Source organism: Mustela nigripes, chromosome 7, assembly GCF_022355385.1.
Source record: "Mustela nigripes isolate SB6536 chromosome 7, MUSNIG.SB6536, whole genome shotgun sequence".
Classification (NCBI taxonomy): domain Eukaryota; kingdom Metazoa; phylum Chordata; class Mammalia; order Carnivora; family Mustelidae; genus Mustela; species Mustela nigripes.
Window position 1 is genome coordinate 125,491,595 of NC_081563.1, and position 13,129 is coordinate 125,504,723.

The 13,129-nt window shown below is 43.0% G+C and overlaps 1 protein-coding gene across 1 annotated transcript in view; it reads left to right on the forward strand.

The window, feature by feature from the left end:
- The first annotated feature begins 3,741 nt into the window (after positions 1–3,741).
- The window catches only part of STK4 (serine/threonine kinase 4), a 92,806-nt gene continuing 83,418 nt past the window's right edge, over positions 3,742–13,129 (forward strand). The window contains exons 1-2 of the mRNA XM_059407085.1: positions 3,742–3,850; positions 9,607–9,687. Coding sequence (XP_059263068.1) covers positions 3,816–3,850; positions 9,607–9,687 — 116 coding nt within the window. The 5' untranslated portion in view covers positions 3,742–3,815. The remainder of the gene's footprint in view (positions 3,851–9,606; positions 9,688–13,129) is intronic.

Genomic DNA, 13,129 nt, shown 5'->3' on the forward strand with positions numbered 1-13,129 from the left:
CAGGCAGAGAGAGAGAGAGAGAGAAGCAGGCTCCCTGCTGAGCAGAGAGCCTGATGCGGGACTCGATCCCAGGACCCTGAGATCATGACCTGAGCCGAAGGCAGCGTCTTAACCCACTGTGCCACCCAGGTGCCCCGAAAAAAAAGTTTCTTAATACATTAACCCAGCTATTTCTCACCTGTTTGTTTACTCAAAAGAAATGAAATGTATGTATGTCCATACAAGCATCTACATAAATGATTTTAAGTTTTATTTGTAGTAACCAAAAACTGGAAAATGACTACTTTGAGACCATTAGGCTTTGGGGTGGTTTTTTACATAGTGATAGTTAACTAGTACATTGAACTAACTTGCAGTCTTTTTGCTTCTTTACATTGCCCATGTTCAGTGTGACTCTGGCCACAGCTCCTACCTCATCTCCTACCTTTCCTTCTTTATTCTGCTCCAAACATGCCAACTTCTGGCTGCTCTTCCAACATAAGCCTTTGCCTTTTCCCTTGCTGTTCCCTCTGCCTTAAATACTCTTTTAAAAAATATTAGTGTTGGGGCACCTGGGTGGCTCAGTGGGTTAAAGCCTCTGCCTTTGGCTCAGGTCATGGTCTCAGGGTCCTGGGATCGAGTCCCGCATCGAGCTCTCTGCTCCGCAGGGAGTCTGCTTCCTCTTCTCTCTCTGCCTGCCTCTATGCCTACTTGTGATCTCTGTCTGTCAAATAAATAAATAAAATCTTAATATATATATATATATATATCACACTATATATATATATAAATCACACTAATATATATATATAATATAATATATATATTATATATATATATATATTAGTGTGATTTAGTCTCTCATTTCAGTCACATATTGTTTCTTTGTCTATTTGGTTTTGTTGTTTTATTGCCTTTCCCACTTGAATGGAAGATCCACGAGGGAAGAAACTTTATTTTCCTCACTGCCTTGCAGGTAGTGCTGTGCTTGGCTCAGAGCAGATACTAGATATGTATTTGCTGAATGAATGAATGAATGAATGAGAGTTCTCCTGGTCCTACCAGCCTTGGTTAGGGTCTCATATTATAGTTTTATGTAATTTATCACCACATTAATTACCTGCCTAGCAACTGTATCTTCTATACTGTAAACTACAAAAAAGCTAGAACTCATCTATGTCTTGAGTACTGTTACCCAGCCAGAGCTGACTAGGCATATGGAGCTCAGTAAGCATGGAATGAAGTATGAGTAACCTGTTCATTGGTTCTCTATTTTTTTAAGATTTTATTTATTTTATTATTATTATTTTTTAAGGTTTTATTTATTTATTTGACAGAGAGAGAGAGATCATAAGTAGGCAGAAAGGCAGGCAGAAAAGAGGGGAAAGCAGGCTCCCCACCAAGTAGAGTCCGATACAGACCTCGATCCCAGGAACCTGAGATCATGACCTGAGCTGAAGGCAGAGGCCTAACCCACTGAGCCACCCAGGCGCCACAGGATTTTATTTTAGAGTGAGAGAAAGAGAAAATGTGTGCACACGTGGGGAGAGGCGCTGAGGGAAAGGAAGAACGAACCTCAAGCACACTCCCCACTGGGCACAGAGCCTGATACAGGATCTCACAACCCTGAGATCATGACCCGAGTCAAAAATCACAAGTCAGATGCTCAACGGACTGAGCCACCCAGGTGCCCCACTGGTTTTTTTCTCTTAAGCTATTATCATATTATGGTTCAGGCTGAGGTTTTCTACTTATTTATTTTTTTAAATTTTTATTTATTTATTTGAGAGAGAGACAAGAACGAGCTGGGGGGGAGAGGCAGAGGGAGAGGGAAAAGCAGAATCCCTGCTAACCAGGGAGTCGGATTTGGGACTCAATCCCATAATCCTAGGATTATGGCCTGAGCCAAAGGCAGCCACTTAACCCACTGAGCCACCCAGGCACCCGAGGTTTGTTGTTTAAATGTTATATTAAATATAATTTAAAATTCAGTTTGTCAGTCATATTACCCACATTTAAAGTGCTCAACAGCCACATGTGTCTACTGGCACTGGTTTTGGACAGCACATAAATAGAACATTTCCACCATCCCAGAAATTTCTATGGGGCAATGCTGGACTGGACATTCTGTTTAAAGAGAGGGCAATCCTGATGTCAGTCTATCTTTTGGAAAAATCCCAGAAAGGGGATAAAGGAGGGATGTTTGACACTGTGTACTGGTAAACTGACATTTATTTTAAAAAAAGGTTTTCTGAGTACCTACTCATTTATAGGCACACGTGTGTGGGCAGTGGGGCCTTAACATGAGGTCAAACGAAGAGTGTGCTTTAGAAGTACAGGAAAAGTACCAGGGGATTTCAGAGGTTAGAGGACTGACTTTTTGCAATAGGGACGTGTGACGGCTTCCTGAACTTTGTACAAACTTTTTATCTTTACTCCCTCAGGGCTCCTACTACCATTTGTACAGATTTCTAGTAGGACAAAGTAGCAAATAAAACATGGATTCTGTGGAGGCCAGCCTGTCTTGGGTTAAAAACTTTTCTTTCACTAGTTGTGTTTATGAGTCTCCGCTTTCTCAGCAGTAAAATGTGGATGGATAGTAACTTCTACCTCATAGGGTTGTTTGAGGATTAAGAGCCAGCATAGGATTGTGTCTGACACATATATTCTCTGCAAATGTGGTCCACCCCATAAGGGGAATGGATCCATTATCCCTATTTTACCATATAGGGTGCCACACCTGGGTGACCCTTAAAGGCGGTTGCTTAGCTGTTAACTTCATGGATGGCATACCTTTGGGAAAAGCAGGACAATTAAAAACTGAAGTTTTCTCATGGAACTTACCCCCCGGGGTAAACTGGGTGGAATATGCTTTTCTCAACACTCAGTGATGGTGGGGGGCAACTGAAGGTTTACCGACCGCCATAGCTGGAACTGAAGCTCTTAGGGGAGAGGGAGCCTGACTCCCACGCCCAAACAGAGGGTATAAATCAGAGGTTGTCCGGTTTGGTGGTGCAGGCTGTGGACAGACTGACCTGTATCTAAATCTCCAAATCTCTATTTTTGGCTATGTGATCTTCACCTCTCTGGCCTTAAAAAAGGAGAGTAATAATAGTGCTTACCTTGTAGAGTTATTAGGAGTATTAAATGAATTAGTTCTAGTAAAGCACTGAGCATCAAATAATACATAAAATTGGGGATAACGTTACAGGCTTCCTAAGAGGATTAAACGCGAATACAGGTAAGCACAGGGCAAGCGCTTAATCACGATTAGCTATCTTTATGCCGGCCAGCCGACTCAAAGGTAAGAAGCCCTTAAGAAAGGCGGGTGAGCAATATACAGCCCGATGCTCTGAGACATCCGAGGGCGGTTCGGCCTCCTTATGGAACAAGAATCCAACCGGCACGGAGCGGTAGGAACCCACGAATACCTCCAGGAGTCCCCGGGGCAACGCTTCCCAGAAATCGCGGAGAACCTGGTCGCTTCCCAAGAAGCCTCAGTATCTCGGTCGGAGGAACAAGGGCCGGGCAGCAGCGGAGAAGGGATCCCGGCCCGAGACCCGCAAGGAGTACCGCGCGGCACCGAAACCGCGCGGCAGACGGACCACAGTCCGACCGAGGGCGTTCCGCCTTCTGAGGCCGCGCCCCGCGCGCCACATGACTTAGGCTCCGCATCACGTGGTCCAGATCCTCGCAGTCCCGCCCCGCTCGCGCGCTGCGCGCCGCTTCCGGTGGGGGCGGAAAGCGGAAGTGTGGGAGGGTCTGCGGGGCGGGCTCGGGGAGGTCCCGGGGGAGGATGGAGCAGTGAGCGGGTCTGGGCGGCTGCCGGCAGCGCCATGGAGACGGTGCAGCTGAGGAACCCGCCGCGCCGGTGAGGGGCCGCTGGCTGAGAGGCAGGGTGTGGGGAGAGGGAAAGGCGGGAACTGGCGGAGGAGAGGCACCGGGTGAGCCCCCGGAGGGATGGACGTGCGGGGCCACGCGATCCTGGCACCTGCTGAGTGGGGGAATCTCCGCCAGAAGGGCGTCCGGCAGAGGGGAGCACGCCCCCCGGGGGATAAACGGACTCGTTGGGGAGAGCACTTGCTGTGGGGGGGATATCCTGGCGGAAGGGGGCATTGCTGAAGGGAGCAGCTGCTGAGGGACGTGGGGACAAGTTAGGAAGAGCACCTGCTGATGGCGGGGGCGCCTGGGGGGAGGCCGTGCTAGGATCGATTCATTGAGGTAGGGGGGATGCTGGAGCAGGATGAGAACCCAGAGGGGTCTAAGATACGGGTCAGGAACAAGCAGAGGAAGACTGGGTGGACTTTCTAAGGGATGGGGTCCCACTTGAGGGGTGCAGTGGGGAAGATCTGTCGAGGGCAAAAGCTTTACGCCTAAGGGTGAAGGTGTGCCGAGAAAGGTTGAAGGTCCGACAAGGGAGGGCTTCGTGCAGGATAGCATTTAGGAAAATTTTCCGGGTAGTGTCCCCAGTCTTGGATGAGGATGACATCTTTCATTCCTGATGCCCCCTGCTTTCCTACTTTTCCTTACCTCCTCCTCAGTTTTTCAAACCTGACAGTGGGAGGTGGACAAGGAAATAAGAGGATATTTTCAAGAAGGGCCAATTGAGGCCCAGAAGAGTTGAGACACAGTCCTGTGTATTTCCTTCTTTGCTGTAGGTCTGGGTCACGACCTGACCACTCTGGGCCCTTTTTGGGCCTCTATTGTTTTGCATCAGCTCCAGATCCTGCTGCTACCTGGAATTGTTTTAAGTCAAGATCAGGGAGGTGGCTGATCCTAGAAAGTCTGAACTCTGGTGTTGGTTTGAGTTAGATCATTGATTCGCGCTGTGAACACCAGGGTCTTGTGTCGCTCCTCCACATCTGGAGAAAAAATAGCAGAGATCAACTGAGTCCAGCTTCTCTGGGGTGCCTTGTAATTAGCTTCTGTTTCACAGAGACCTCTGACTTCCTGCAGCAGAATGAGCACTAAAGTAGGAAGTGTTCAGTGTGTGGGAGTGTGGGGCAAAGGAGAGGTGAAGGGAAGGGATCCGCAGCCTGGGCTGCACACTCGGGGTTTGTTTGAAGTACACAAACATGGCAGAAGGCAAATAGCTGGTTGGGATGGACTCATAATTCACCCTAGTGTAGTGTGCTGGGAGGAAATGATAATGATTCTTACACATATGGCACTTTCTGGGTGCCTGGAACCGTTCTCAGTGCTTTCCCTGTCTCCTGGTGAACCACATGTAAATGACCTATAAAAATGGTAATTTCGTGTGGTTCAGCTTATTATGACTCTTTCGATCCTCACAACAATCTTATGATACAAGGTGGTTATCACTATAGCTCTATTTTAAGGGTGGTAAAACTGAGGCACAAAGAGTTTCAAGTGATTTGCGGGAGGCTCCACAGTCAGTCAGTGGCAGAGCTGGGAGTTTAAATCAGGCGGTCTGGTCCAAAGTCCATGCTTTTAACTGTTTCCTCTGATGCCCTCTCGAAGCACCCGTTTCACCGGGCCTGTGAATGTTAGCAGGTATTTGCTACAGCACCATAATGACCCAGTTATAAATGTTCACTGGTTATATTTCTTTCTGAAATGTATTTGCTGTTTCTCTGAGGCCTTGGTTTAATTGAAAAAGGGATTAGGAATCTGAGTTTTGTTTCTACCTTTGCCATGTGTTCTATAATCTTGGCCAAAAGCGTAAACCTTTTTGTTTTTTTTGACACACTCATTCCTACACCTTTTGGATTTTAAGAACTTTATTGAGGGTGCAAGAGAAGAGCATTGCAGGGCTGAATTCCTGAATGACTGGTGCTTTCCTGCTCATCATAACTAGTGAAGTACCTAATCTGGATCAAATTAACTTTGTTACTTGCATTTATTAGGACTTTCATGTCAGTTTCACAAACGGTGATTTTAACAACAGAGATATATTTTCTTCTAGTTTTCTGGAAGCTAGAAGTCTAAGATCAGGGTGTCAGCAGGATTGTTTCTTTGAGGCCTCTCTCCTTGACTTGTACATGGCTCTCTCCTTCCTCTGTCTTCACATGGTCTTCCCTCTGTACCTCTCTGTCCTTATCTTCTATAAGGACACCAGTCATATTGATTTAGGGCTCACCTCTATGACCTTATTTTACCTTAATTACCTCTTTAAAGGCACTATCTCCAAATAAAGTCACATTCTGAGGTCCTGGGGCTTAGGACTTCAACATAGGAATTTGGGGAGAGACAAGATATTCATTTTATTATCATTAAAAAAGTCATCAATTTATCTTATATATTTGTTGTAGCCATATCAAATTCTGAATGGAAAGAGGGGTAAGTATACCTAAATAAAATGAGATAAAACAAGAGTTCTGAGATGGGAGAAAGAGGCTTGAGAATTAGCCAAATCTATGAGTAACTGCTTCATAAATACCCTCATTTGTGTTTGGAGAGATAAACTTGTCTTTTCAGAGATGCAATTGGCATGTGTTTCCAGCAAGGGAAGGGATGGCAGTCTCAATGCAGGAAATGCTCTTTGCGCTCATGAGCTTGACATTTGTGTGTGACTGAGTGGTTCAGGTTGATGGCTTAGGTAGGTGATTATGATTTTTAAAAGTGAGCTGGCGTTAGATAATAGTAGTGTGCTGGAGGATGTAGAGGGCATTTCTGGAATGCTTGGCTGTCCATGTGGCCTTCTGACTTAGGAGAGGAGCATCTGCTGGTGTTTGGTCCAAGGAGGCTGTGTTGGGCAGGCCTCTTTTATGAGCAAGCAATGAAACTACCTAAGGTCTGGGCGAAGTCCCAGCTCAGAGCTGAATCATCAGTCAGGCTGTTCTGTGCTTCTTCCATGAAGACTTACGGTATAAAGTATTACTGAGAGTCCCTTAGCAGAGGATTTTCTGTAGGAATCTTATTTGTTGAGAATCTGGTAATGCTTTTTAGGGTGGAATTCTGTTCTTTTGGAAACTCACAAGGATTGCTGATAGAAGTTTAGGATTCCCATCATTACATTCATTAATCCATATAGGAAATGTTTATTGACCCCCTCTGGGTTATCAGGCAGCAGAGAGAGAAAGATCTGTTAAGCCTGGATCAAAAGCAAACAAAAAACTGGGGCACCCGGGTGGCTAAGTCAGTTGAATGTCTGCCTTCGGCTCTCTCAAATAAATAAATAAATAAATAATCTCAACACACACACACACACACACACACACATACACGAGCCAAGTAGATTGTTGGAGAGAAGTCTGAGCAGGTACACAATTTGTCAGAGGATTATCAGGGGCTCGCAGCTGTTTCTGTCATGCCAGGCGCAGTTTCCTTTGTTATGTTGTGGTCTCAGGGTAGTTGAAACAGTGAGTTTTGCTTTTTGTAAACCACAAAGTCAACACTTCAAAGGAACACATTTGATCTTCCTTTATATAAGCTGTTTGATTATACTTGAGAAATGAGGTATTGTTCATTGTTTATACAGTTATGAATTCAGCGCTTCACAAACCCCCTCCCCACCCCAGTTCGTACGATTTTCTTTCTAACGTCTGACTAAATAGACATTTCACTTCTGAAGTTTAAGAGGAGTTTCACTTCACCCCTTTTTGTTTTGTAGCTAGGTTTTATGATGTCACTGGAATTTAATTTTTAGGACCTTTTGAGTTTCAAAGGTCACTGCGGTCATTTTGTTAATTTTCAAGTTGTCACAATTACTGACTTGGAGCATTTTTCCATTTCTTTAGTGTGTAGTCTTCGACCTTTACAGAATTATGTGAGATTGTCTTTTAGAGATCCGTGTTCATGGGTGGATACACTCGATGTTTTCTCAAGTTTCTTTCTGTCTTTTCTTCTGATTTGACTATTTGCTCCAGGAAGGGGTGTGTGTGTATGCAGTTCAAGTCTTCTCCATGTAATTCTGGTCTTCTCTTGTAAAAATTGGTATTGTCCAGCTAGTTTAAACCTTTTCTCCACAAATAAGTCTTCAGTGTTACTACTTCCATAATTTCACCATTTCCTGAGCTCTCTTTTTTTGTTTTTCTTTGTAGTTTCAGGAAACTATTGTGTAGAAGATACACACACACACACGCACGCACACACAAATATTCTTTGGCAAGCTTCTTTAGCCCATTAATAATTTTTAGACTTTTCAGTTTTAAAAAAATATTGTTAATTTATAACCTCCATGTTTGTTATTTACTACCTGTAGCATAGTCAGAAAAATCTGAATTATCAGGAAATCATAAGCAGCCATGTATCTTTGATTTTGGGGACTTTTTGGAGGTACACAGCTGCTCATGGAAGAGTCTCTCTGAGTCTGTTTGAAATTCCTAGCTGCATAGTTATTTTTCACTTTTGATCATGTGTGAGTGTATACCTTCCACTTTCTGTTTCTGTGATACCTATAGAATCCCTGTGTTTTGGCCAAATTACCAAAATCTTGCTAAGGGAGAACAAAAGTCTCTATGTCTTCCTTGGCCTCCAGTCTGAGACCATTTTCAGTTTATAGTTAACCTTACATTAAACATCTCCTCTGAAGAGATAGTTATGCCATTTTAATTCGTGAAATCTCAAGCTTTACATGGTTTTTAAAGGTTCTATCAAAGCTTAAATCCACTCTGTAGCATTTCAGCCAAATGATGATTCATTTTCTGTTTAAGTTCTCTAGTGATGGGGAACTAGGGACTTCTTAAGGCAGTCTCTAAACCATTTCAGAGCAACTTTTGTTCTTAGAAAATTTTTTTTCTTTTTTAAATCTTATTTGAGAGAGAGAGAGAGCGTGCTCGTGTGAGAGCATAGCAGGGGGAGGGACAGAGGGAGAGGTAGAAGCAGACTCCCGGCTGAGCAGGGAGCCCAGTGCTGGGGAGGGAGGGGCTCAGTCCCAGAACTCGGAGATCATGACCTGAGCCAAAGGTAGACACTTAACTGACTGAGCCACCCAGGTGGCTTGGAAAATTTCTTAGACCTGTTGAACTGATGTCCGACTCTTGGTAGTTCTCTATCTTCTGGTCCTGGTTATGCTCACCAGAGGGACCCAGGACACATGTAATACTGACACAGACAGCCCTTAAGTCTCTTAGGTTGGTGCCTGGGTGGTTCAGTCAGAAATATGTGCAACTCTTGATATCAGGGTCATGAGTTCAAGCTTCTACAATGGGTGTAGAGATTACTTAATAACAAACAAACAAATAAATAAAAATACTTAAATAAATAAATTAATAATAAATAATACTTAAATTAAAAAAAACTTAATATAAATTAAAAACTTAAATAAATAAAAATGTCTGTTATTAATCATGAGAGACAATGGACTCTGGGAAACAACCTGAGGGTTTCAGAAGGGAAGGGGGTGGGGGATGGGGTAGGCCGGTGCTGGGTATTAAGGAGGGCACAAACTGCATGGAGCACTGGGTGTTATATGCAAACAACGAATGATGGAACACTACATTAAAAACTAATGTAAGTTTGGTGTATGTAAGTATAAGTATGGGACTAACATAACATAATTGTAAACATAATACTAAAAAAAAAGTCTCTTACCTTGCCTCTGTTGTTTATTAGTAAAGACTTTGTAGAGCAATTCCCAAGATGCTAATTGTAACATAAATGTATTTTGTGGTCTAGTTGCTAGCAAGTAAAATGTATTTTATGTTTTTATTTCTTCATTCACAGGCAGCTGAAAAAGTTGGATGAAGATAGTTTGACTAAACAACCTGAAGAAGTGTTTGATGTCTTAGAGAAACTTGGAGAAGGGTGAGTGTACAGAAAATACAGGTAGACCAGTAGGTCCCAGTCTTTTTCTTCCCCAACACCAGAAGGAGCTGAACCTTTCTTATGTCAATAATTCACAAACCTAAGGGGAAGGAAGAGGAATGTTGCATATAGCACTGCTCCGAGTGGGCTGGGCGGGAGATGTACAGCTTGAGATGCTCTTTCCTTCTTTCCCCCAGTCACCATTATAGACAGATTTAGTGATACCTGGTCCCTTCAACACCAAGGGCATCTATTGTTTTCTGTCTCATAGAATCCATAGTTTACATGATTTCATGTATGTAACAGCACTAACTAGCCTATACTTCATTTAACAATTTTTATTAGTCATACATTTTTATTTGCTGTCATAGTTACTGATCAATATGCAGTAACTATTATTTTCATAAAATGGAATTCAGCATTTTAGTTAGTGAAGCTTTGTGAGATACAGTAAATACCTCAAGGACTGTCACTACCTTTACAACTTCCAAGAGATGAAAATCCCAGGTCGGGAACCAGGGTACTTCTTGAAACCCAGATTTGTGAATGAAAATACTGTTGTGTATAAAATACTGCTGAGATGGTATTTAGTAATAGTGGTTTTTTGTGTATCATTCAGTGATAGTTTCTGCATTAATAAGCAGAAGTGTGTGTGTGTGTTTAGTCTCTCAAGAGTACTTCTCATTCAAGAGAAGACCTGAAATATTAACTTTTAAAAACTTCTATTGTTTAAGTGCTGTGTGCTCCTTTGAAATTAAGTCTTTTTTTTAAAAAAAGATTTTATTTATTGGACAGAGAGAGAGAGAGCACAAGTAGGCAGGGCAGCAGGCAGAGGGAGAGGGAGAAGCAGGCTTTCCGCTGAGCAGGAAGTCCAGTGTGGGGCTTGATCTCATAACACTGGGATCATGACCTGAGCCAAAGGCAGATGCTTAACCGACTGAGCCACCCAGGTGCCCCTGAAATCAAGTCTTACGTGTCATTAGTTATTTTGGGGTTTAATGTTATTTATGTCTAATGTAGGTCAGGAATAATGTTAAACCCGGTCCTGGATTACATGGCATAGGTTTTCATGGATTGCCTCCTTGTAAAAAACATTAGTCATCTTTTTCTAAGTTGGAAAAATACTCTCTGGAACCAAGCAAGACATCAAGCAGAGAAGGGAAATAAAAGAGGACACCAGCTGTGCTGTTAGAAGACAAGTACAAGATGATTCTGAAGACTGCAAGTTGACTTGGCATCCTTAAAGGTATGGGAAAACGACAGTCCCTCCACATCTCTCGCTTGTCCTTTTCAGCTTTAGCTTGGCCTCCTGGCTGCTTTCCCTCAAGGCAGTGAGTCTAACCCCTTCATCTAACAGTGCTCACAGGTCCTCCTTTGAATAAGATAAAGCGTGGTGGGCATAATTGAATATGTAACTAACTTGTTTCTTTCATTTTTAAGAGAACTGTGTTATGGTAGTACGGGCGTAGACTCTGAAGTTAGACCTGCATTAAAGCCCTTGCTCTACTGTTGTATGAGTCACAATAAACAAGTGGGCTTGAGCAGATTACTTAATATTTTGAAGCTTCATAAATCTCTGCTATGAAGCATAGATATTCATATCTCCCTCATCTGGGTTATGCCAAGTATTACCTGGGGTAACAGGGGTATGGTACAGAGTACAGTGCCTGTCACGTAGTGTGTGCTCAGTCAGTGGCAGCCATGATCCTTTTATTTTTAAGCCTACCAACTGAAGCATTTTTCAGACCTTATCATGTCAAATCAAAGTTAGATCTTAAATCTTCAGTATATTTAGGCATTCCTAAAGGGAGTGCTGTTTGCATTCATTGGGTTTGGGGAACACCAAAAGAAAACTACAGACAAAATATATTCCTGATATTCTGATTATATGGGAGGGGGAACTAAGCTAATTATGATTATTTTTAATTGTCTTTTAGATCTATGCATGTCTTCATCGAAGAAGTTGGAAATTTCCTTACAAAGATAAAACCAGCAAAAAATCGAAGTAAAGCTTCTGCTCTCTCTCCTTGTGTTATCACCATAGTGCTCTTTTTAGTGATACCACAGATGTTTGGATTTCTGTCATCATGGCTGAATGATCCCGAATGAGTTTCATTTAACTAACAGAATCCTGAAGGAAGACCTTAACTCCACCTCGCTATCTAAACACAAACTGCCATGCCATCCTTAAATTGTTCTGATTTGTGACCACTCACTAACTTGTGTCTTATGACATGATTTCTGGCCGATGGACCATGTTGGAGGCCAAATTGTTCTGTGTCTGGAGGAAATCCTGTGGATCTGTGACAGAGTAGAGCCAGCACACCAGACCTCGACGAGTGGCTCATGCTTGGGAAGTGTTTTGCATGAGAGCCCAGCACTTTTTTCTTTCCATTATACTTAGAAGTTTTACACATTGACTCACTAAAGTTTGTATCATAGGATAATAAAAAACATCTTGCCCCTGGTTTCATAGGTAGTAAGTGGTATTGTTAAGACTTTTATATCTAGTTGATATGACTCCAGATACTGTATTATTTCTGTTTTCCCAAATTGATCCTTACCTGTTGGCTTGTGTGAAACCTCTACCTCCCCACCATTTTTATTCTCTGCCAATCAGAATTCATCAAGTCACTGTAGTTTTTGTTATAGGGAATCAGGTCTTAGTGAGATTTGCCTAAAAGCGAGCACAGTTGCTGAAGCCTTCTAAATTCTCTTCAGATTACCGTAAGTGCAGTATGTGGAATCATGAATTTTAATTGTTCATACAAGCTGTTGGAGCATTCCTTGCTATCAGGATGGCATAGAGAAGCATGGAGAGTGTTCTGGTTAAGATTGCTGAGGGAGTATGTGCAGAGACCTCTCTTTACATTTTAATAGATAAAACTAATGAGTGAAAATTGAATTTTTATTTATTTTGTTTAAGATTTTATTTACTTGACAGAGAGAGAGTACGCATAGGCAGGGGGAGTGACAGTCAAAGAGGAGGGAGAGGCAGAGAAGCAGGCTCCCTGCTGAGCAGAGAGCCCAACATGGGGCCTGATCCCAGATTCCAGGACCCTGGGATCATGATCTGACCCGAAGGCAGACACTTAACTGACTGAGCCACCCAGGCACTGCGGAAATTAAATTTTTAAATAAAAGGACACGTGGCCAGCTATGGAGCAGGGATGGAAAAGATATGTAATAGTAAGAGGAGAGTAGGGCTTGCCCTGTCCTTGTCAGGAGATGGCAGGTGAGCTTCTACATGAAGTTGTGGGAAAGATGAGGTGCCCCCATCTGTGAACCAAAGCTGAAATAAATTTGCCTGATCACTGCTAGAAAGTATCATTTGCCTGTGGCCTGGGGAAAAAATGGAGATACTGGTTTGATAATAAGTGAGCCTGGACTACATTCAGGTATGGGATCTGGAGAGGCAGAAACCTCCAACTCCTAACACAAG